This window comes from Schistocerca americana, chromosome 8, assembly GCF_021461395.2.
Source record: "Schistocerca americana isolate TAMUIC-IGC-003095 chromosome 8, iqSchAmer2.1, whole genome shotgun sequence".
Lineage (NCBI taxonomy): Eukaryota > Metazoa > Arthropoda > Insecta > Orthoptera > Acrididae > Schistocerca > Schistocerca americana.
Genome location: NC_060126.1, coordinates 101,578,099 through 101,604,680, shown reverse-complemented (window position 1 = coordinate 101,604,680; position 26,582 = coordinate 101,578,099). Strand labels below are relative to the sequence as shown.

At 44.0% G+C, this 26,582-nt stretch overlaps 1 protein-coding gene across 1 annotated transcript in view; it reads right to left on the bottom strand.

Moving 5' to 3' along the window:
* Positions 1-26,582, bottom strand: part of LOC124545595 (outer dynein arm protein 1-like) — a 106,679-nt gene that overhangs the window by 58,809 nt on the left and 21,288 nt on the right. The window contains exons 2-5 of the mRNA XM_047124543.1: positions 24,236-24,404; positions 17,369-17,512; positions 17,010-17,191; positions 1,451-1,638 (exon numbers count right to left, since the gene is read on the bottom strand). Coding sequence (XP_046980499.1) covers positions 1,451-1,638; positions 17,010-17,191; positions 17,369-17,512; positions 24,236-24,404 — 683 coding nt within the window. The remainder of the gene's footprint in view (positions 1-1,450; positions 1,639-17,009; positions 17,192-17,368; positions 17,513-24,235; positions 24,405-26,582) is intronic.

Sequence of the window (26,582 nt, the reverse complement as noted above, 5' to 3'; positions counted from 1 at the left end):
TATCAATAGGCATGTGAGAAACTGCAGTCGGATGTTGCCTTTTAGCATCCCTAATGAGATCGGTCGGATGGTCGCAGTAGACTCACGACTTCAGGTAACCACACAACCAATAATCACACGGATTGAGGCCTGGGGACATGGGAGACCAAACATGACGGATGTGGCGGCTCTGCACGCAATCCTCACCAGACGATGTGCGCAAGAGGTTTTTCACCCGTGTAGCAATAAGGGGTGGAGTGCCAGGCTGCGTAAAAGTCGTACCTCCCAGCAGGTGATTATCAGCCAGGCTAGACGTGCAGCGATCTTGAAACATATCGGCATACCGCAGTTTGGAAAGCAGTACCCCGTATTTCCATCCCATCTGTTGGCCGGTTTTTGCACTCGTTCTCGGTTTCAACAAAACCTCCTGTATTTCAGGTAGGTGTGTCAAGTTTTAACTCTCTACCTACATTATTCCGTGAATTAGTACATTTTGAAATATTAACGGACTTTTATGTCACCTTGTATGCTGTAATAAAGTTGACCAATAGTTTCTGTGTTACAGCTCCTTGCAATCTCCTCCCGGAACAAACCGAAGGACCCACCGTTGTGCCGGCGAGTCTATTTTCGTACGGCATGACAGTAATAAATCACCGCCATCAGCCCCATTGTCACGTCCACCGTGATCTCATCGGTTCGGTACTCTCTCTCTAGCATGGTAGAAACTATTAATGCATTCATGCACACTCTTTCAGGTGCAACATTAGCGTAAGCTTGGTTTAAATTTCCCTTGAATGTCTTCTATGCAGGGACTATTTATCTCTGGGTCATGTCCTTATTGATGTGCCACGTGTTAGTTGGTATGGAAATTATGTCAATGAAGACCGCTCTCGACTTTTGTTTGCAACTCTGTTCTCAGAATAACCCAGTTGTTAGTTCTAGCCCATTTTTAAATTCGAGTTGTATCCCCTATTCACCTCTCCTAATGAATCAGGGACCCACTGAAAGTAGGGAGAAGCCGGTGCTTTCTACGTTCGAGGCAGGGTGTGATGTCAGTTCAAATTCCAGAGGGGTGTTAGTGATATATACCCTGCAGGCCAGGGCAGGCTCCTCAGAAACTATCATCTGTGGGTGGCTGCCAACAACGGGAAGTTATACAACTTGATTACATGTTGACTGATGTTGATACGATCTTAGACTGACAAAAGGAGCGGAGGATTCGACAAAACCGTCTCACGCCCTCGAACCAACGTTGTCTGTTAGGGATGAAAATATATTCTCCAAGTATCATTTTTACAAACCTTGGGCGAGGTAATGCACATAAACTTGTGGGGACGTTCAATGTCGAGTAGTTGATCACAAAGGGGAAGTGTTTTCCGTTTCTGACAACTGCTTGAGTCCGTTGGGAGTAAATTTGCTGGAGGACGTTGCATCACCTACAATTATAGAGAAAACTAGCGGATTTGCGCACCTTTCTTCTGTATCCTCTGGGCTACGACGTCCGCGGTGATCCTCTGGTGTCCCTTGGTGGCCATGAAGTCGCGGATAATGGTCTGCCGGCCGCAGTAGCGCTGCAGCTTGTTGATCTCCTTGGTCTGCGCCATCTGGTCCTGGTTCGCGCGGTCCTTCAGCGCCTGCAGATGCTTCGTCGCATCGTCCCTGGCAGTCACAGAACATAGCTCAGTCACAAAGCAACTTCAAAAACAGGTGTCGGTGATGTGAAAAACGTTGTGGCATTATTGCTGAGATTTGTTTTATGAGCATTAGGCCGTGGTCCAAAGCGTATATCTCTACCCCTTCGTCTTCCAGTGCTGGAGACATCGTCAGAGGCTATAACAACCCTGAAAGCAGTTTTGGTCAGGAAGCCTTACTGTTTATATGTATTCACACAACGGGCGGTTCATGGCGTTTTCAGACCGCTGTTTAAGCCTGCCCTCATAGTAGTACCGATATAGGTGGATTCCGCCGACGACCGACCGACGTCGGCAGAAGACGGCCAATATTTTCAGATCACCACGCCACTATGACCGCAGAGACGCTGTAGTCGATCACATCGTCCGAACGTATAGATTTCCGACGTCAATCGCTGAGATTCACATCATCAGTTTATTTTCCTTGGTCAAATCGATCGATGTTCTCACATACGAAATATGGACCGTGAGAAACTGGTAAGTATAATCCAAGAAAGAGTGAGTTTGTGGCATCCTGAGCATTAAAATATCATACTCGGGATATAGTTCGGTATCTATGGACTAAAATTACAGGTTTATTGGGAACCAGAAATACGTAAAATTTTTATCGGAAATTTTAGGTATAGACCGTAATCTCAAAAATTATATGTTCAAGAGAGAAGGATGGCGTATCTTTTGCTGAAGGGTACTGAAATGGATCTTTTTTGAGATATGGTAGATGCACATTATCTGTCAACAAAGTATTATTATTACTTACTGGCGGTTTTATACCAGTAAGGTGGTGATTCTGTTACATGAAGTGGTTGTCAGTTGTGGTGTATGTGTCTCCACTTTTCAGAGCCCTAGATGTTCAGGGTACATTATTCTAAACTTTATGTTGGTCTTTCACAAGTATGCCGAATGATAGTCATTGAAGCTTAATTCACTTAAATCATCACAACTTCAAATCAATTCAGCAAAACATAGTGTTTGTAATCTTGTTTTTCAGGGTCATCATTAACAATCTCCAGTATGTAAAGATGAAAACCCAAAGTGAAACGCTTTCAGATAACGAAAGTTAATTTCGAGTAATTGTAGAAGTATGATTTGAGCTCCATTAAGAAATCCGATACATTAAAGATGCACTTCTGACTCAAGTAAAACTAGAAGTGACACCACCGATATTCGACGTATGGTCATTAAATCTTTCGAATAATTAACTCTAGACCTCGTTCTGAAAATTTCAGTTTCGAATTTTTTGTCTTATATGTTGGGTGCTATTTACGATGCGCTAAGAACTAATTTAAAAGCTGATTTAAAGCTATCTTCACTCTTGAACCCCAAATATTAAATTTATTCCACACCGAATTTGCAGCTATTTTTTGTGCAAGTGAAATAAAAGACACTGTAACACAGTTGATTTTCTTTATTAAAAGCTACACTCAATCTGAAGTTACACTGCCACCAGGAACCTTGTTACTTCCCTTCTCAAATCCCCTGGGTAAATGTTTGAAGAGCATTAAAGATTCCAGTACCAGAATCCGATTATCTGAATATGCTGCCAGTATAGCATTAATTTTCACCATTCGCAGAATAAAGTGAGCTGCTGTGAAACCACAAATCTACCATTTATTAATTAAATAGTATTTGCTTATTAACACAAAATTATCCATGCATCACACAACAGAAACATCATTTTCTTTCACAGCGTAACTTAACCTTTATGTGCTCATAATCTCATTGGCAAAAACTTTATACACCTAAGTCGTACATCCTATCAGTGAATCATAATAAACCATACTCGGAACACCGTGTTTTGGAGAGATCCTTAACACGGTGTGTCTCTGGAGCTACGTATGTTCATAATACTCATGTACAAATAGTAAAAAATCAAGTAAATCACGTTAAATTCGAAGGTGGTAGCCCTTTCTGACGGTAATCGGCGGTGGTAGAAGGAAAGCAGTGTCATAAAGTTAAAGCGTTTGTAACTTTTGTGGCAGGGGGTTTTTCCCTTCATCTCACATATTCATAAAACTTGTCTCGGAACCCCGGTAGCTGATGAAAAAGTGTACAGTACTCGCCACATTCCTTTCGAGATAGTCACAGCTTATTTACACCCATTCTGCATCTTTTTAGTAGTAAACGTCGCATTGCAGCACCTGTCTCCAAGCATAGATGCATCGTGGTACCTGTGCCGGCGTAATCTGTCGTCAACACACCGGTCGTCAAAGATATAGCGCGAAGATCGATAGTAGGCGCAGGATCAAGCGCGCCTATCACGAGACAGGCCAGAGACACACCAACAAGCAACACGCCGCCAACGCCCTCTCGACAGCATGTATTTGGGCCGCCACCGCTGACTGGTGGGAGCACTGACTCACTCAGGCTACGACAGTACATAGCGACCAAAGTAGTGATCATAGCGGGACTTGTAGTGAGACTAAAGTTGTAATAGCAAGATTACCAATATTGTCTGCAAGAGAATTATTGCTGATGAGGTTGTACCATAACACATGGACTCTATTCCAGTTAAGCAAATACTTTCAGTTATGTAAATAAAGAACCATATAAATCCATGTGTGCATTTGTGTTGTAGGAAGCGGATACCGGCCATCCTGCTCTCCCTTAATTCCTTATGGTACAAGACTGTATAGAGGCGACGAGGATACTACAGTACCCATCCCACACTTGGAGGTTAAAAGCTAACCTACTTCGTACATGGAATAGAATTTAACATAATAACCTGACCTAACCTCCTTGATTCCTCCAAAAACCGGCGAAGGAGATTGGATGCATCGTAACCAACCTGACGGCCAATGTTATCGGGCGACCTCAGGCAATGGCGTCTGACGACCTTTGTCGGTGCCACTGTGAAGCACTAAAACCCACGACTTGTCTAACTTCAATCTTTCTTATTTTCCATCTGGTCCTGGCACTTTCCATGGCAGGAGTAAAATCCCTTGTACTTATGGCTAAATGCAAATAGCAACTACATCAAGAAGCATTAACACCCGCTTTAAGAAGAACAAGATCAATTGTCGCTTGGACAAGATGGATAAATAGCAGTAGTAACGGATCAGCATCCGCTTTAAGAAACACGAGATGAATTGTCGCTTGGACAAAACGGATAAATAGCAGTAGCGGATCATGCTCTGGGACCAGGAAGCCACCAAATTCGTATCTCTGACGCTGTAGTTTTAGTAACGTCTAATCATCATTAAGCTTGAATTTGCAGAGGGGCCATAGAAATTCAACAGCGCAAAAACAACTTCACTACGAGATCCCTAACATACGTCAGCGTGACTTCGCGATCCCAGGCAGCGGTCTGGTGACGTCACGAAGCGGACGTTGCGTGGGGACATGTAAAAAGTTCGGCTCCTTGAGCTTGTTTGAGACTATAACTGATTTATGGGTTGCTAAGGCCTCTAATGGTGCCCCCAGCATTGGAGAAGAAACGTTAGGCACAGAAATATGCTTTGGGCCACGAACTTATGCCGAGGAAACAAATATTAGCAATAACACATTTGCAAAATCACGGCGAGATGCAAAATTTCCTGAAGAGCCAAAATGCAGGCTTCTATAATCAATTGCTCCACCAAATCATCCATCGTTGAGGAAAGTGTGACGCATTGAAAGCTGAAGATGAAAAGAAGTACTAACACTCAATTACCAGGTTTCACAGTCTGAGCATGACTTTTTCGAAGTGATAATTCAAAATTGGTTCAAATGGTTCTAAGCATTATGGGACTTGACACCTGAGGTCATCAGTCCCCTAGACTTAGAACTACTTAAACCTAACTAACCTAAGGACGTCACACACATCCATACCCGAGGCAAGATCCGAACCTGCGACCGTAGCAGCAGCGCGGTTCCGGACTGAAGCACCTAGAACCGCTCGGCCATAACGGCAGGAGAAGTGATAATTAAATCTGTGTAACTACTCTTGTATATAATCGATACGGCGTACAATAAGAACAAGGTCCTCAATGCAATCATCAACTGGAAGACTGAAGATCAAATGGTGGACAATGTGAACAGCTTCCATTACCTGGGGGGAAACATAACGGGCAAGTTACGGACCAAAAAGAGCGCAACAGACATGTCCCAAATGCTGCAGAAACTTCAATATGTTGCAAAAGAAAACCTGTGGAAATAAAAACCTATCCAGGAACGCCAAATTATGTGTCAACAACCAGAAATACCGCACTGTGCGCAACGGAGACAAGCGCCTTGTGCACGAGAGCTTGTATCTGGCTGGAGGAGGAGAAACTCTGGGGCACGAAAATGCAAGGTGAAGTCTGGCGACATGGACCAATGCAGGAATTGTATGAGAATGTTGAAACAATTTCAAGCATGATAGGAAACAGAAGATTGAGATTTGCCAGGTACATCACGAAGATGGAGAGAAACAGATTGAATGAGATGATATGTAACGCAACTTCATTAACAGGGAACAACTGGATGAAAGAAAACAGGAGGGATTCCAAAAAATTGGAATAAGTAAAAAAAATGCGAATGGAGCAGTACAGGATATGTCAAAGTCATCAGAGGTGGACTGACATCACACTCACCTCTGAGAGAAGCAAAGAGATCCAGGAGGAGCTAGAGAATCAAGAGGTGTTGGGAGGGGCAAGTAGGCGGGACAGTGCGGCTTATGTTCACCGCTGAGTATGTCAAGGTTCATTTCATTTCAAGCTTGACCTGTGCGTGCTGTCAGTTTACGATAAGGTGGGCTGTCAGACCACGCAGTTTTCAGCCTAACTGGAATATGCAATAGTGACGTCATTTCAACATTCAGTCACTATCGCGACACACAAAATATAGAAGATCTGCCTCGCAGTCGCGACCAGTAATACCACCTGACGGCCGCTACCTGCAAATAATGGATGTAGGTCATCATCATCATCATCATCATCAGTGGTCTATATTTCCTAATGGAAATCATGCAGGCACTTTCTTTAGTGAGTCTGGCGTCTAGAGCGATACACCACTTAGCACACAAAGGTGGGGCAGTCGTATATCACTCCGAAAAAGGAGTTCGTTTGAGACGCTTGTCTACCCGCTCCTTTCGCAGCTTCGTTGTTGAGCCAGACGCCATCGTGGAACTTGCTGCTGTCCTGCTTGATGAGTTTCCTCCATCTGCTGCGGTCTTCGGCGAGCTCCTCCCATTTGTCGCCGTTCTTTCGGCGCTTTACACAATCTTTAAAGCACAAAGCAGATCTTCCAGGTGGTTTCTTGGTCTCTTGGCACGTGCTACCTCACTAAGTAGTGTGCGTCCGGGAAGATGGGAGGGCCGATACGACGTAAGTGTCCTATCCACCGCAAGTGACATTCCGAGAGAGTAGCGGTGATACAAGATAACTCCACAGTATTCTGGACCATCTCCTTTGTCACGTGGTCTCTCCATATTATGCCTAGAATGCTTCGTAAGCATTGCAGATGAAAGGCATTGAGCTTACGTTCTTGTTTGATGTATGATGTTCATGTCCTACCACCGTACAGGAGGATGCTTAACACGTATATTTGACAGACGAGCATTTCTGCGATCACCGTGAAGTGTCTGCTGTCTTATACTCTTGTGCAGAGCTTCTCGAAAGTTCTCGCCGCTTTTCCAATTCTCGCGTCTATTTCGTAGTCCAGAGGAAACTCTTCTGACACAAACGAGCCGAGGTAGTAGAATTTTTTGACTACAGTCAATAATGAGCAATATAATATTATGGCAGGCATATCTGTGTATCCTTGCACCGTTATCAAAGTCTTCTTTACAGTCACAGACATAGAGAAGAGCTTGCATGCTTTAGAAAACTCGTCCATATACCTTTGAAGATTGTCTTGAGTATGTGTTATGAATGCTTCATCGTAAGCGAATAAATGTTGTTGATAAATAAGCCAGCGTGAATAGCTCTTGGATCTGCGTAACGAGATGTAGCAAAGTATCCCGTCAGCGCTGTTATGCAGGCGTTTGCTTCGCAGAAAGCAAATTTGAGAAATAACTAGAAGAATTTGCGAAACAAGGTAGGGTACAGTACTCACCCTCGGGGAATTCGGGCGAGGGAAACCGCACAAAAACACAAGCTGTCTTTCTGTAGACAAGTGTGGGCGCTGTGTCGATACAGACAGTACCCAATCGTCCACACACGATCAGTTTGGTCTCTAAGCGACCATTACGAATCACATTACGAATCCCTCACCACAGTGATGTGTGAAAAATATGGCCAGGGCATCACTTGGAATGGAACCTGTATCGACGACGTCGATTTCTCTTCACCCACGGCTGCAAAATTTATCTCACGTCTGGCAATCGTCATGCAAGAGAGACCAAGCGAAGAAGGTGGACAAGGCAACACCTGAAATCGAAACTAATTTTGATAATGATGTTTTAAAGAGACGTAACTACACTTCTTTCAGTACTAATAATACTATCATATGTCTTACTCTTGGCAAATGAATGTTTAACTAAACTAATCTAATTCAGCTGTCATTAAAGTAAAAGTAAGATTATAGTGTAAATAATTAAAATCGTAACTTTGTACATGTAATTTGTAGCTATTATGTTGAAGAAATAGGTACTTTCAAACCATACTCTGCAAATGCCTGTGAAATGCATGGCAGGGACACGTACGATAGTACCAGTTATTAGGGTTTTTTGGGTCTTATTACAAATGGGGCGTGGGAAGAATGACTGAATGCCTCAGTGCATGCTGCAGTTAATCTAGTTAATCTACTCTTGTCATCACGACCTCTACAAGAGCGATAACTAAGGCATTGTAGTATATTCCTAGAGTCATCAATAAAAGACAGTCCTTGAAACTTTGTAAGTAGTTTCTGTCTAACTTAAAGATTGTGGCAGTTCAGTTCTTTCAGCATCTCCGTGACACTCTCCCACAGGTCTAGCAAAACTGTGACCATTTGCCCTGTCCTTCTCTGTATTCGTTCAGTATTCCCCATTAGTTCCATTCGGTACGGGTCCAAACACTTGAGCAATATTCTAAGATGGGTCGCACGAGAGACTGTCGTAATATTGTGGTAATATCCACTCTTCAACAGTGGTGTCAGGTTCTCTTTTCCCAAAATTTGGCTCATGTCTAATGATCGCCGTAGAAGAGTGCCAATGAATTTCTCAGGCAGTCAGTCCCAGGGTTGCAACACGATGGTGGGTAAATATGTTCTGGGCCAGTGTGATGTATTAACAGCGATCGTCTGACATCGCTACAGGGGGGGGGGGGGGGGGAGTTTGACGGTTTTGCAGTAATGGACAGAATTGTTTAAGCCCATTTCCCTGCCCTAGAGTCAACATTTCGTCGAGGAATTCGTCTTTCGGTACTACAATGCATTCTGCACCTACCTCGGAACACCTTTTTTCCAAGAGCTGGGAATCAATCAAATGGAGTGGCCTGCGGTATGAGGGGACATAAACACCATTCAGTATGCTTGGAACCAGTTGTAACTTGGAGTGTGTCCTCAGAGAACGTTCGTCACACGCTGGATGACCTCAGGAAGGCCACTGTCCTATAGTGTGACGGGCTTGACTAGAAAAGTCTCATTCACATTGTGGAGAGCATGCCAATGAATATCCAAGCCTGTTACTGTAGTAACCCGCTGTGACCGCGACCGGAATGGTCTCGGGGTTGCCGAGAAAGCGCGGCGGGACCAAACGGAGAGCGGCCTGCGAACAAACAAACGAACGGAAAGGACGGACACGAAACAACGACGGACGATGGAGAGAGACCTTGCGACGGCAACATGCAAGAAGCAACTGAGGGACAGAGACAACCAAACGAATCCATGACGTCCACTATTAATGAAAACAAAGAACGATAAGCACGCTGTCTGTTGTCGAGGCGATGTGTCGAGACTGACGCAACGATTAGACTCGCTAGATGAGCTTTTTTTATTGTTATTTTAGCACCTTATACACGGTAGGCCGGCAGCGGAAATACTACGCAGCTCTTCGGCCACAGATAGTACAAGCGTAACATAGGACGACATAGAAAAACAAAACAAAATGATGGACAAAAAACAGTAGACACACTAAGTAAAAAACATGGAGCCGTTCACAGGCGTAGTAAAATTAAAAAAAAAAAAACGTTCAGCACTGGTACACGAGGACAGATGACTGAAATGACACACGCGAACGATGGAGCGTGGGCGGTGAAACACTAAAGCACTAACACGATGGCACACACAAAAAGGAGAGGCGACGGTCGAGGGTGACACCAAGGTACTTGAGGGTGGGGGACGACCATAAATGGTGATATAGAAGTCGAGGAGATGGAAGGGAGGGGTGGTTTTGCCTACCTGGCTGAGCGAGAGGCCGGCTCTTAAATACTCTATCGGGGGTGACGCTATTGGCCGCTGGAACCACGTGTTCCACTGTGGCACCCTTACACTAAATGCAGGCCAGGACGCGCGCGCCGCCACAGCTTATGGCACGATGGTGCAGAGACCTCTAGGGGTCTTCGACGTCCATGACATCTGGCGGGGATTCAAATTCCGCGGCGCTCGGTACCAGAGCTACAATGCATGTGCTAGCTCTGACGTTAGTACACATGAAACATGGGACTGAATGTTGCACAGCAGCACATTGTGATTTCACATAAGTGCAAAACTGAATGCATTCGAACAGACTGCCATATTGCTTTGCAATTATTTCACATTGAAGTTTCACAAGGCCTATTTTTCCATCTCCTGCTCCTCTTGAGAAACTTCTTTTGAACAGTTTATTACTAAGCTGAATGCCCAAAATTCAGAGTTGCTACTCACTGCAACACAAACACTATCTTACTATTGTGTGACTGACACCACAAAGTGCACCTTATCGACCTACCACACACGAAAATTGTTGCTTTCCCATCCCAGGGACTAGCTGACAGTAAACCACTATGCTATCCGTACAGTTTTCCCCGATAGGTCTGTGACTGTTCGTGGATTAGACTGATGGAAAATTCATGAGTCGATGAGGTAATGTAAAAAACACTTATTAGCAATTAATTTCAAACAGCAGCTACTACGAGGGTTGTCCAGAAAGTAAGTGCTGATCGGTCGCGAAATGGAAACCACAGTGGAAACCAGAAACGTTTTATTTGCAACAGTTAGGTACACCTTCCACCTGCTTCTCTACATAGCCGCAACTTTGAGTGTTGTCGTAGTGTTGTATCAACTTTCCAACATCCTCGTCATAGAAAGCAGCCGCCTGTGCTTTCGGTCAGCTATCTGCACTGGACTGTAGCTCGTTGTCTGTGAAAAAATTTTGTCTTCATAGCCAGCGGTTCTTATGAGCAGAGATGAAACTCAGGGGGAGCCAACTACGGACTGTATTGTGGGTGATCAAAGACTTCTCATCAGAAACGCTGCAGGAGCGTCTTCATTGCCTCTGCAGTGTGCGGCCGAGAATTGGCATGAAGAAGGAACTGCTCGACAGTTGTGTTATATGGGATGCATGGCACAGGCGAAATCTAATCACGCCCTCATACTTGGCGGGAGACGCTATTCCCTACACATCTTTACATGCCCACTGTTCACTCAAAACTGAAAAGAGCGACGCGACACGATCGACGGGCACAGTAGACACAATGCCCAACACATTTGTGCAATGCTTTAACGGATTTTCCATTTCGTGACCCATCGGAACTTACTTCCTGGACAACCCTCGTATATTGGAGATAGAAGGCTCCAGGCACCAGGAAGAATGGGATACTTCATACTGTCAAATGACAGGGATATTGTCAAGCCTTGTGTTTGCCACCAGTGCGACTCTTGAAAGCAGAATGGGCATGTAGGGTACTATCAGTGTAATTCATCGTCGCAGGAATTTTGAGCCCGAGATGTCGGACATTTCAACTTCAAAATAGTTCAGTCACCAAGATACGATCGTACTGAAGCAGCCTAATCTGCAGAACGCCTTCAAACAAGCCGAGTAGTGTACACATCACTGCATTATATCATCAGTGGCGTGCGTTATTACCACACAGTGTAGTACAGCATGGCGATTTCAGAACTGAGTATTTCATGGAAGCCTGCCTTCTGCGACAACGCACCTGGCTACAAGGAGTAAAAATACTCCTGGCTCACTAAGTAAAATCATCCTACGTCACACATCCGACGTCACTGTACAGCTTCATCTACATGGGGTGACAAAAGTCATGGGTAGCAAAATGCACATATACAGATGGCTTTAGTATCGCATACACAAAGTACAAAAGGGCAGTGCATTGGGGAAGCTGTGACTTGGACTCAAGTGATTAATGTAAAGAGGCTTCCGACGTGATTGTGGCCGTACAACGGGAATTAACAAGCTCTGAACGCGGAATGGTAGTTGGAGTTAGGTGCATGGGACATTTCATTTCTGGAATCGTTAGGGAATTCAGTATCCAGAGATCCACAGTCTCAAGAGAGTGCTGAGAACACCAGATTTCAGACGGTACCTCTCACCACGGACGACGCAGTGGCCGACGACCTTCACTTAACGACCGATAGCAGTTGCGTTTGCGTACAGTTGTCATTGCTAACAGATAAGCAACACAGCGTGAAATAACCGCAGAAATCAATGTGGGACGTACGACGAATGTACGTTAGGCCAATGTGGCGAAATTTGGCATTAATGGGCTATGGCAGCAGACGTCCGATGCAAGTGCTTTTGCTAACAGCACAACCGCCTGTTGCGCCCCTCCTGAGCTCTCGACCATATTGTTTGGACAATAAACGACTGAAAACCTGGTCTGGTCAGATGAGTCCTGATTTTAGTTGGTAACAGCTGATGGCAGGGTTCGAGTGTGACGTACACTCCATGAAACGAAGCCATGAACACAAGTTATCTACAAGGCACTGTGGATGCTAGTGGTGGCCCCATAGTGGTGTGGGCTGTATTTACATGGAAAGGACGGAGTCCTCTGGTCCAACTGAACCGATCAATGACTGGAAATATTCATGACGGCGTTAATGGGTGTCACTATTGTAATTTACGCCGTCACACGTATTTCACAGTCTTACTCTGATGATGTTGTTTGGTTTGTGGGCGCTCTACAGCTTGGTCATCAGCACCCGTACAAAGTCCCAATTTTTACACAGTCCAGTCTAGGCACTATCACGAATAATGATGATGAAATGATGAGGACAACAGAAACACCCAATCCCCAGGCAAAGAAAATCCCCAACCCGGCCGAGAATCGAACCCAGGACCCCGTCATCCAGAGGCAACGCTAGCCACTCGACCACAAGCTGCGGACGTAGTCTTACTCTGACAGAATCTTCGGCTATAGATACACAAGCAATGATGATGATTATCTGTCCACAATATCACTTGGCCATCGTACGCGTAACCGATACGACGCGATGATGCGGAATCCGAATAGTCGAACGAAAGTTCTTAACGCTCATCACGTACACACAGATATCAGGTACCAGCCCTTCTTGACACTTGTAACAATATAACACTGTTCATAAGTAAAATTACACTTCACAGTTCTCATTTGCAAGAGGATGCGCGTAACCGTCCCGGAGCGGCTGATTGTTGATGATGCGGTAACGCGATGGCCGAACGCACATTCTCACGCTCGCTACAAGACACTGGCACTATATTACTGATTCACATTAATTCATCTAGGAGGTCAAACACGGCGCGGATGCTTGATGTTGTACTGTAGGACAAGCAAACGGGTGGATACTCAAATACGTTATCGGCGGCACTGCTCATAATTACTTACTTCGTTACGTACTTTACTCTGAATCCACTTCCATGTCTCATTACTTCACTGTAATAGCACTTGTAGCAATACCTGAACTTCCATTATAATGCCTTCCCCATGCAGACCTACCCACAACACAACATAGCCAACACTGTCCCATGCTCGACTCTGCGAAAAGAAGCCGCTCGCGAAGATACTCCACAACCAAACCGGCGATATGACGATACGCTTACACAGTCTCCTGGCCATAGATCGAATGTACAGCTAGGCCATATTGTTCCTCACCATGCACCTTCAACTAGTAGCACGAGCAGCTGATCTACGAGCGAGGCACACATTCGACTGGCCCAGACTCCTGGACAAATATTGGTCTAATTTGCAGCTACGCCTCACTCTTACTCAGCCTAGTTACATTTATTAATTGTAGCTCATGTTCTATGAGCCAGCCGTGCGATTCCAGGTAGGGCAGCTCAGTGGTTGCCATTGCCTGATGCATCAGATGGTCTGCTAGGGTTCTGTGTTCAGCCCTGGATGTTTGCACGCTTTCTGATAGACGTCACCGAGCTGCAGGGCTGACACACGCGGTCAACAAAGACGCCGGCGCCACTAGCCGCAATTCCACTGCCAATGCCGAGTCACCGTTCTGTCACAAGGACGTAGGCACGACCTGTCTATGAAACAGGGGCCGCAGCGTTGCAGCTACTGAGCTACTACCGAATTCTGTACGAAGGGAATCGATCGATAAATAAAGTACAAACTGCTCTCGCTTTCCTGTCTCTGAACGCGCTTCGGTACTGGAGAAAATGCTACGCACCCACGACTCTTGAGTCAGAGATGATCGCCTCGCAACAATACACAGTACCTTCACAAATATCTCATTGCTTCGAGGAATATGTGACCAATAGAAACCATTACATTATACTTGACCATAAATGAAACTAAAGTGACACTGAATGTGTCCCAAGGACACATAATATGACGTCTAACTGTGCAGTTGCGAACAGGAATGTATCATCGTTGGATGGGTATAAGCAGTTACAGAAAGTCTTAGATGAAATTCCTACTTTCTGTCAAGAATGGCAGCCTTAAATCTGGACAACTGTAAGGTAATGTCTACAACAAAGAGAAAGAATCTGATAGTATCTGATTACAAGATTAGTAGTGAACCTCTTGTCACAATACAATTATACAATCTCACATTGTATAATAATTTAGGGGAGTGATCCTAAGAATCGGTATGAAATGGGTTGATACCGTACAATCACTGTCAGGGAAAGCGATTAGAATACTTAGACTTGAAAACAGTTCAATTATCCGGCCTCAACATATTTATTTAAAAAGAAACTACCGATGCCAAACAACATCTCAAATCATAAAAGACAGGCGACGATTCTGTCCCACCACCGTGCAAACCACATTGTCAGTCTAATGTTAGACGGAAAACGTAGCTTCGGCAATGGTGTGATTGAACTTCCTGATCTGAGGATTGTCGCCTTTGCAGAAACCACGATAGATTGACAGCATGCTTTCGTAGCGGTGGAGGTGAACCATGGCCTTTATTTTGTGATCTCAGGATGACCATCACTGCGGAAACCACATTAGACTGGGAAAGTCGTTTCCGAGTAGATGAAGTTCTTTTCAAGACTTATTTGGAAGGGCCTCAGAGTAAATGCAATGCATCTGTAATGGAAACTGCGTGGCACATGCTGATGCGAACGGTTCTAGAGCATTGATCCAGCAGTTGGCGTCCTTATCAACGAGGCATAACAGCATACATTGAAAGAACTCAAAGGCGCGCTGCTATGGTCGTAACAGATCACTTCACGGCACGCGAATATGTAACAGAAATGTCTGGGGAACTTAAATCGGAATACTCGAAAGAAATAAGACGTCGTAATCGAGAAATAAATAAATATATAGGGTGTCCCAGGAGGATTGAAGAATACGCCTTATTCCGAATGGTTACCAAGATATAACACATTTATTGTAACTTTAGCACGTTCTGGGTTTTTTTTTTTTAGTAACTCGAACACCGCAGCCTCTAGCAAGTACATGTCCCAGTAAACAATTAACAATTAAACTACATTAAATTTCGTACAAAAAAGATCCGATTCATTTTTCCTTAGGATTTATATTTTGCGCGAAACGAGCAAGAGAACATTGAGACTCTCGCGCGACAGGCATACGCTGTAGCTAAGTTAGTTTTTGTGGGCCACTTTTAGGTTGTTCCCCAGCTTCATAGACCAAATTTGTCCTGTATCAAATTGTTCATCTGGACTTTCTCTACGCTACTGTGGTACGCTGTAAACAATGACAAGGTAGTGCACAATACAAAAAATAAACAACAATGTGATTTAAATGTATTCTATCTCGAAAACCATTCGGAATGGGGCACATGTTCATATGAAGCTTTTTGCTTCAAATAACCGTTCCTGTTGTATCCCGGCGCACTTACCATTCTTCCTGATACACCCTGTACAAAACATATTGTGAAGTTGTTGTCGAGATATCAGTTGCCAAAGTTTTTGGAGAGATCCCTGCAGACTGCCTCAGAATTATAACCAAATATAATTCTTATAACATGCTTCTGTTCATTGTAAGTGGAGCATCCCCCAAAAAATTATTAGCGAAGGAAAATAAGCAGAATTATCTTTTTTTTCTCTTTTAAATCGCATACAGTAGTAACCACGCGTGCTGCAATACGTAGCTGAACTAAGGTGCTTTATTCATTGTAGGCAATGGGTTTTCTAACTAAGGTTGTGTGATTTATTTGTAGCTCCAAAAGCTTGACACTTTCTAGTACTTATACTGTATTGCTTTAGAAGGCTGTTTTTACAGCTCTCCTTATAAGTACAAAAATAGTTCCATAATTGTCTAAATGAAGTATACAGGGTTATTACAAATGATTGAAGCGATTTCACAGCTCTATAATAACTTTATTATTTGAGATATTTTCACAATGCTTTGCACACACATACAAAAACTCAAAAGGTTTTTTTAGGCATTCACAAATGTTCGATATGTGCTCCTTTAGTGATTCGGTAGACATCAAGCCGATAATCAAGTTCCTCCCACACTCGGCGCAGCATGTCCCCATCAATGAGTTCGAAACGGTAAGGCTTCTGCTTTAGTCTTTTCCGTAAGATTTTCCAAACCGTCGGCTGTGGTACGTTTAGCTCCCTGCTTGCTTTATTCGTCGACTTCCGCGGGCTACGCGTGAAACTTGCCCGCACGCGTTCAACCGTTTCTTCGCTCACTGCAGGCCGACCCGTTGATTTCCCCTTACAGAGGCATCCAGAAGCTATAAACTGCGCAAACCATCGCCGAATGGAGTTAGCAGTTGGTGGATCTTTGTTGAACTTCGTCCTGAAGTGTCGTTGCACTGTTATGACTGACTGATGTGAGTGCATTTCAAGCACGACATACGCTTTCTCGTCTCCTGTCGCCATTTTGTCTCACTGCGCTCTCGAGCGCTCTGGCGGCAGAAACCTCAAGTGCAGCTTCAGCCAAACAAAACTTTATGAGTTTCTCTACGTATCTGTAGTGTGTCGTGACCATATGTCAATGAATGGAGCTACAGTGAATTTATGAAATCGCTTCAATCATTTGTAATAGCCCTGTATTGGAGCCACGATACAGGAAACAGTAAATCGTGTTTCATCCACCAGCAGCTTACCTCTGGTCGAAGTTGGAGGTCGCAAGCTTCATAAGGTCTGACATGACTTTTTTGCCAGTAACAAGCTTCTTAAGTAATTGTTGGTAGGCGGTTTCAAAGAGCTCATGTTCAATGAGCATTGTATCGATGTCTTCCCTCAGCCGATCCTTTTCTGTAGCAATATTGTTATATTTCACTGTCTCCTGCAACATAATTTTTTTTATTGAAGCTGTTTATATTCTGGTAGGCCATACAAATATCAAAATCTATTGCTTTTTATGACGGATATATAAATGTAAAGATGCAGCAGACCATTGTCGTCAAGCCTGCAGCGGCTACGAGACATTAACTATCACAGAACAGAGTGCAGGAATACATACGACGTGTAGCTTATTCTCGAGCCTCACGAGTTTCTTCTCGGAGATTGACGCCAGCTTCTTACTCCTGTGGTCATCCATGTCCTTCATTCGCAGTATAGCAACTTCCTTCTCCAGTTCACGTGTTAGACGTTCAATAGTTTTTATCTGAAAAATTGTTCAAAGTGTTAGGAAACTAACAAAACACTGACATATGCTACAGCAACAGAGCTTCACCACTAGAAAATGGTTAGTTTATGTCTTTTTGATAAGAGGTTGACTGGGACGCAGCTGTCGGCGGGATGTCACAGCAGAGCGCCACCTCCAGCAAGCGGCCGGCTGACGTGACATCACCGCACGGCCACATTGCCAGTTGTCAGCTACAGGCTGCCGGCTGACGGGATCACACTGGGGCAGCTCAAAGGCTACAGAGGCATACAGAGTTCCACTCGCCCCTTTCACTCGTGCCAATGGAGAGTGAAAGCACCGACAGGGGTGCCTCGCCTGCTGCTAGCAGGTAACGGAGGCTCGCGCCTGATGTAAAGCGACCTCTTGGGACCACCGCTGTTTGATGCAAGAGTCTCGAGGGACCAGACATGAAGGTAACTCCACTGCCAATGAGAATGGAGAGATTAGAGAGTGCCCGACCAAGCAATTAACTTCTCGGGATAGTATGCCACAACACTGACAACTGCTGCTGGAGGACTGTCTTAAACAAGAGTGACAGTCTGTCAGCTGCTGTCCCCTCTCTGGTCTGTCAGTATTTCAGATGCCTACCTGTTACCGCCACAGACTGGAGACAGGTTCTGCCACAGACACCACTGCCACACCTGATGCTGTTAAGCAAAGGGTAACCCTTCTCTTAGCACCATCTCACCTCTACACCCCCACTTCCGAACTGTTACACACCTCATGAGTGTAGCTCTGCGTTTAGTCATGTGACTAATGTAAAGTTAATTTCTGGGCTCCCTAAAGACTCTTGAAAAAGGAGCAGTAGGAGACATAAAATATGTTTGTCTTCTTTAATTCTTATTTTTGTGTTCCTTGCTGTAATTATTTTATTAGGTTACATGCAATTTTTTCACTTTTCTTTCTTAATATGTTTGTCAACAGGAACAACATCAGTTTCAAATGTGTACTGTGATATAAGGTCACTCTCATCTAAAATCAAAGATTTACAAAATATCACACGCAACAAATACATTAATATTCGAACCACTTTTTGAAACTGTCTCATATTTATATTTTGTCTTTGTCATTTGTGTAAAGTCTCACTACGTTTCACATGTCATTTAAATGTTGTTTATTTTGTATTACCATCATTTACTCCAGTGCACTAAAAGAACTAGATTTACAAAATTGTTAAGGCTTTCGTAGCCACTTGCTGACGAACTGCCTATTGGCTTCTGTCTCGGGTTCTTCGGCCGACGTTCATCTAATGATTTTACTGAGGTTTCGCCAGCACGAGTGGCTGGCATTGTCAAAGCTTCACCCTCCATTGCAGTTCACCACCGGCAATGGAGGGTGAAGCTTTGACAATGCCAGCCACTCGCGCTGGCGAAACGTCAGTAAAATCATTAGATGAACGTCAGCCGAAGAACCCGAGAGAGAAGCCAATAGGGAAAACTAGATTTGCTGAATGCTTGGATACAGTTTGTCATGTTATTGTCTCTGTGGAAGATCGAACCACTGTGAACAAACAAAATCACTGACGCAGAAAATGCTCAGTGCTCAACGATATTGTGTTGTGGTTAGGGAAATCAATCATCTCTGACCTCAGCCTCAGTGTGAATGGGTTAGTCAAATGTCTGCATTATCACTTAACCGTTCAGTCATTGTATTTACAGTCAGGGGTATATGTCAAATAATTAAGGGTACACAAGAACAATTCCTGAGGGTCCACAGGAACAATTCTCACACCCAGAAAAACACAAAACTTTTCCAGGCATGCAGCAGTGAGTGTGTATATGACTCCTGGTTGAATGGTGTCAAGACGTGTGGTATTTTTTTTTATTTTGGTTGGCAAAACTGACCTGGTCCGGCAAGTCATTCTCAAAGACCCAGCTAAAGTGTCGTAATTTCTTCTGCTCCCTATCACGCTAACCTTTCTACTGAAGTGTGACACTCCCCGTGCATAAATTATTGGGTAGTGAGAGGTGGCATACCACTCTCTTCTCACTTTAACAACATTGTCATTCAGATCAATGTTCATATTTTAGGTGATAATCTTGGTGTGTCCCAGTTCTACATTTGCTGTATGTAGTTAATGACTTTGTACATGAGGAAATTGTGGGTAGAATGTTCACTTAACAGCACGTGTAACCTGTAGAGAACTTGTACCCGAGGGACCAGAATGGAGGCGACAGAGAACAGGGAGAGATATGAATTGGGAACCATAAATGCTGAGTGCAGCGACCTGGCTGTGCGAATGATTCTGGGAAGCGGCACTCAGTGGATCGCAGCTGCAGAGGGACTTCTGGCTGATACCCTCTCGTCCTTCCGGTTAGGGTTGGAGAGAAGGGCGCCTGTTCACAACACATTTTATCTAGGCCTGGCGGCAGTCCATCTCAGAAGTGGCCAGTTGGCAGAGAGTGGGTGAAGGAAGGCATTTAAGAGAGACTGCTGTGAATTGATGCTTTGTGGGACTGTCATGAAACTTCGTGCATTCTCATGCTAGAAGCTGGGACGATACGAACAGAGCGGCTGGTGCACGTGTTTAGTGGAGGCAAGACCGTAACCTCCCTGACGCCAGGAAACCTCCAGGTTCTTTAAGCGAGCGGCAAAAACATACATTTCACGACTGTCTGGGAAGCTTAACAGTCTTCTTTAAGAAATTGGAAATGGCCGGCCAGGAAAGATTGTATCTCTCTCTAAATGATGGACAGTGGTCAGGTCTAGATAGATGTTTACTGCCAAAACATGGCCATGCTTACCGTGTGAAAGACGCCTCACTAGACTAAAATCTTTTTTCCGACAGGAGAGATTTGGAGTTGCTGACTGGCTCCTCCTTGGATATGCAAAGTGGAGGCTTTCTCCTCAAGCGTGGGTACACCGCTACTGTGTTTGGACTGAGTACCAAGATAACAGAATAGTCAAGAGGGGAGATCAAATGAGTAGAGGATAGTTCGATTGGTTTGTGAAATGTGGGGATGGTTTAATTTTTGCTAATTCGTCTCCCATACCGAGGCTTGGTGGAAAGTGGTTGTGATTCTTTGCCTTCTTTGTCTTCCGGTCCTCTCACGATGGAAATGTTCAGGTCCTTTCCCAGTGGATGAGGCTTGTGTTCTGCATCTTGTGGTAGACTAAGAACCAGTGGCAGTTTCCAACTGTGCCGACAGTGGGACTGCATATCATTTCGGACATATCATGTGTCATGAGGGTGAACTTGTCCGTGCTGAATGGGCTGTTGACGTTCAGCAATTCCAGCATGCACCGTCATGCCAGTGAGTCGAATTGGTTTGGCCAGACCAGCGAATGGCTGCACCTCACACTGAATCCAGGTGTCTGATAGCGAAGTTTCCCACGTTCTGATAATCAGAACGCCTGACCGTATAGCTTGCAAATTTTCGTGGACACGTCAGAACATTACAGCTCCTCTCCCACAGTGCGCTGTTCACTGCTGCCACCTGAATCAAGGTGACAGGACAAGGTATTGCAGCACCAGCGTAGGGTTGTCAAATGATATTCACAGCTCCCTGTTCCAGGGTGAAACTTAGTTCGTCATATACTTGGTCGTACTTGATTCCATTTGAATAGAGCTGGGCCTCACAGCGGATTAATGTAAACAAAGTCAGACTGCGTTGTAAAATGGATTAATTCAGGGGAGAATTTGCATAGCTTGCATACCTATGCATGCTTTACCAATAAAACACCATTCGTTTTATGATTTGTGTTTGTCTTCTCTTGTGTACGATTTATTAGTCAGTTGTAGTTACAAAAGTATTGATAAAACTTGTTATCTTGTAAACTTAAATACGACTCTCTTCTCATTAATACCCCTTCACCTATTCACTAGTTTTATTTTATTGTGGTGGTACATCAGCAATTATTAAATTAATTAATTTGATGATTAATTTGAGTTTTGAAATTTATCATTAGCGTATGTAACAAAAGTGCCATGAGTAAATTCATTAATATACATACATTCATTCAAAAACAATAATTACGCCGAACTCACCATGACTTTTGACGATACCCTAGACATTACAAAAGGTGAGGCATGCTTCTTAATAGGGTCAGTGATCACCACAAAATGCAGTGCATACTCTGCAATGTGCTCCCTTCCTAGTCACAAGGTTGGTAAGAAATTGTTGAGACAGGGCATTCTGTTCCTCCATCAGCGTGGTTGGCGACAGCTGGGTGGTCGTTAGTGCATGTGGATATGCAGTAAAATGACCAGCAACGCATCCCACACATGCTCGATGGGATATAAGTTGGGGTAACGGTCAGGTTACTCTGTTTGCCGAATATCCTCTGATTCCACAAGTATTTCCACCTGTGCAGTTCACTGTGCTCGCCCACTGTCATCGATAAAACGAAGTCAGGACTGAATGCATCCCTGAAAACATGCACATGTGGAAGATATACTGTGTCACAATAATGTTCAGTGATGAATGTAGTATTGTAGTACGTTCAAAGATTAGGAGATCAGTACGCCTATGTAACATCACAATACCTGGATCAGCAAAACGATCATCTTTGACGATGTTTCTAGATGCATTTGTGTACCTACCTGTCACCATATGATAGGAGACAGCGTGCAACAGCGTCGAACTGCGCAGGTGGAGGAGCTCTTGGAATGAGAGGATGTTTGGCAAAAAGACTGGCCTGCCCACTGCCCCAACTCAAACCCCGTCGAGCACGTATGGGATGCAGTGGGGGGATGCACTGCAGAACGTCCAAAGCAGGAGCGACCACCCAGCAACTGTCAACCATTATAGTGGAGGAATGGGACACCATAATGCCATACCACAAGAACTCCTTACCACTCTTGTAGCCAGGATGGGAGCACAATGCAGAGCATGCATTGCTGTTTGTGGTGATCACACACCTTATTAAGAACCATGCCCCGCCGTCTGTAATGTCCAGGTGACAATAATAAATCTCGGTGACTTCAGTGTAATTATTGCCTTTGAATAGAAGTCTCATTTCTTTTCATCTCACTGCGCATTTTTTCAGCTGCTTTCTGTACTATACTTCAGCAGGTCTTGGTATTTATGGTCCAAATTTGCATGAGCTATGTTACTTGGTTGTGACACACAACACGGAAGTTACTTTCGTCCCAAAGTTTTGTACACCACTATGTCTGGAACAGCTTGTGGAATGTAGAAATCAATACACCTGCAATTTGTAAGCTATATGGAAATTGATCATATATGAGTGGCTTCAGCTGGATGTGGCGTACCTGAAGAAATTGTGAACTGTACCGAATTTAGACTATCGTGATGTCTACTGTGCAGGGGAGTCACTAATTTCGGCTCAAATGGCTCAAATGGCTCTAAGCACTATGGGACTTAGCATATGAAGTCATCAGTCCCCTAGACTTAGAACTACTTAAACCTAACTAACCTGAGGACATCACGCACATCCATGCCCGAGGCAAGATTCGAACCTGCGACAGTAGCAGCAACACGGTTCCGGACTGAAGCGCCTAGAACCGCTCGACTACAGCGGCCGGCACTAATTTCGGTCTGATGTGATCAGTAATTCTGACCTCCCCGCCTATTTGAAACTATGAAGCTGACTTTGTCCCCTGAACTCAGGGAAACTCCAAATAACGTTAGCTTCACATTCTAATTGTTTATTAAGTATTTAACTAAAACGCATTTCACGCAGAAAAGATTTGGACATATAATTCTCGAGAAAAATCCCTATGGATCTTGGAGACCTCACCTGACACATTTGCAGCTTTTTTATTAACAATTCTAACAAACCTACGTTTCTAGCATTTGTAGACTTAGAGAAAGCTTTTGACAATGTTGACTGGAATACTCTCTTTCAAATTCTGAAGGTGGCAGGGGTAAAATACAGGGAGCGAAAGGCTATTTACAATTTGTACAGAAACCAGATGGCAGTTATAAGAGTAGAGGGGCATGAAAGGGAAGCAGTGGTTGGGAAAGGAGTGAGACAGGGTTGTAGCCTGTCCCCGATGTTATTCAATCTGTATATTGAGCAAGCAGTAAAGGAAACAAAAGAAAAATTCGGAGTAGGTATTAAAATTCATGGAGAAGAAGTAAAAACTTTGAGGTTCGCCGATGACATTGTAATTCTATCAGAGACAGCAAGGGACTTGGAAGAGCAGTTGAACGGAATGGACAGTGTCTTGAAAGGAGGATATAAGATGAACATCAACAAAAGCAAAACGAGGATAATGGAATGTAGTCAAATTAAATCGGGTGATGCTGAGGGAATTAGATTAGGAAATGAGACACTTAAAGTAGTAAAGGAATTTTGCTATTTAGGGAGTAAAATAACTGATGATGGTCGAAGTAGAGAGGATATAAAATGTAGACGTAACTAATGAGGAGGTATTGAATAGGATTGGGGAGAAGAGAAGTTTGTGGCACAACTTGACTAGAAGAAGGGATCGGTTGGTAGGACATGTTTTGAGGCATCAAGGGATCACAAATTTAGCATTGGAGGGCAGCGTGGAGGGTAAAAATCGTAGAGGGAGACCAAGAGATGAATACACTAAGCAGATTCAGAAGGATGTAGGTTGCAGTAGGTACTGGGAGATGAAGAAGCTTGCGCAGGATAGAGTACCATGGAGAGCTGCATCAAACCAGTCTCAGGACTGAAGACCACAACAACAACAACAATTCAACATTCACAGAATACAGTCTGAACAAAGACCTACGGATATACAAAAATCTATTTCACTTTAAAACATACCGTGTCTTTCTCTTGCCTGACCAAGTCGTTGTACGTCTGCCGTTGTGTAAGAAGGGTACTGATACCCACAGTCAGCTTGTTGTCCTTCGCTATATTCTCGGGAGAGGTCGCTGGTCGAATACTTTGCATCAGCTTTTCTTTGTCTTTCTCCAGTCCCAACAAGATGCTCCTGTAAACAGATTTAAACACTAGAAATGTTTTACACAATCGAGTGAGATTGATATTACCACTTTCTATAGTCTAATTTAAACTAGTTGGCACCTGTTGTTAAAGGCTGTGCGTCCACCGGAGTGATGTAGCAAGTGGCACAAGGCCTGCATACAGCTTGCAATTTCAGTTGAAAGTAATGGGATTGTGTTCGTTCCACACAGGTTGCATTGTAGCCAGTGCTCTCGAAAGGTCAAGCTCAAAGTCATCCGCTCCCCTTCTCCTCCCCCGCTCCCCCGTCCCCCACACTTCTATGTCAATTGGCAAATGCATAAAAACGGAGGAAATTCACAAATCATGGATGGGGTGTTGTCCGATGGCTTGGAAGTACTGGAATAAGCCTACATGGCTGCCAGAACTTATCAGATAACTTATTATCCAATTAGTATAATTTATGACCCAAGACACTGGGTATGAGAAGTGTTATATGATGTCGCATTTAAAAATCCCAGTAAGAAAGCACGCTCTATTTATTTAGGAATATTTATCACGTGTACGTAGCAGTCTTGTCTTAAAAAGCTTGCTACAGACATCACCAGCAATGTGCTAAGAATAAAAGACGTGTACTTCAAAAAAGTTATTTAGCATGGTCTATTTATTTAGGAAATCTTCCAGATCTAGACAGAACTGGGAGAGGTATGAATTTGGATCTTTCTTTAAAACAAACGAAATGTGTAGGGGGGGGGGGGGGGGGGGGAATCTCTTCAGCGCCAGTCTCAGAGGTCACCACTGGTAAGGTTCGCACACCCCACTGCACCGTTCTGTACTGCCACCACAGCCACCAATGGCTGCTAAGCAAGTGACTGCGACGTGCGGGCAGCACGAGGTGCCCTTGTAGACAAGGGAAATGCTACCAGCTAGGTGTGACTGCTTTATGTCAACTGGGTGCACCCTCTGCAGACAGCTTTGTCTCATCTCCTGACCACCATCCCATCCCGCCTGGCACTAATACGACTTCTTTTTGCCTCCGTACAAGAAAGGAAGTCTCAGAGGTTGCTGCGGCAGCAGTACAGTCCAGCGTCATCAAATGTTATTCTATACGTTTCTTTTCCAAAAATTCAATTTCTTCATTCGACCGGTGGCAATCCTCTGTAAATAATAAACTGAGGAATGGCTCTGTTCGATTCTTGCAAGAAAAAGGCATTCCACAGTACAATTTTTTGGAGCGCTTGGCTTCCCTCTATTGAGTTTCATAATGCTAGCTCTGTCATAGCGATCAGAGATGCAGAGTGTTCCTTCTAAAAGTCGTTAGGTGCGTATTCTTTGGTTTTTCGGCAAATATTTGAAATTTCCCTTTCGCAAAGTATAGCTGCAGTTAGCTCATCATGTCTTTCATGGAAAGCAGTGTCGACGGAAAATGTCAATTCGTTTCCTGTTGCGAACAAAATTATTTTTGAAGTGGAAGTGGAATTTCACGTGCTCATTCGATATAGCGGTACGCGATTAGTACAGTGCGATCTTCGTTTAATTATCGCGTATTCACAGGGACGTTAAAACACGAAGAATTGCCGGTACTCCAGCAACCACGAATTTGCTTCCCTGTCAACTGCCTGCAGTGCACTAGTTAATGACAACCACTCTTTAGGTCTGTTGTGGAAAAGTACTTACATTGCCCTAAATTATCAAGAGTTTCTGTAACATTAAGTATAGGAAATGCATCTCTCGCTGTTCTACCATTTAAGTAGTGATAACCACGCAACAAAATCTATACTTCTTCATTCTGTCTGATGACTTCTTTGGCACAATGACGACAGCAACTCCCCAGGAAATAATCCTTTTCTTTATTATGCAATCGTTCAATTTCCTGATGATAAATTCTTCTATGCCGGTTGTTCCAAGTGATGGTGGTTCCATGCTGGTTTTCGATATGCGGGTGTTTTATCTCCCGTCCGAATTCTATATTGTGTTAGGGATGTCATCGGCAGCTGACCTAGAGGATTAAACAATTTCTTGATTTCCAGTAACAATTTAGCCATAACTAGTCTCCTAGATCTCTTCAAATTTTTTGTACTGGCAGCTTGCTGTCTAGCACTTCTTCGTCTGGCACTTCTAAGTTAGCAACTAATAACCCCTTAACCGAACATCATTAACGTCGAAATTATCCACATTGACAGGAACCACCCTGTCACCACTTGTATCA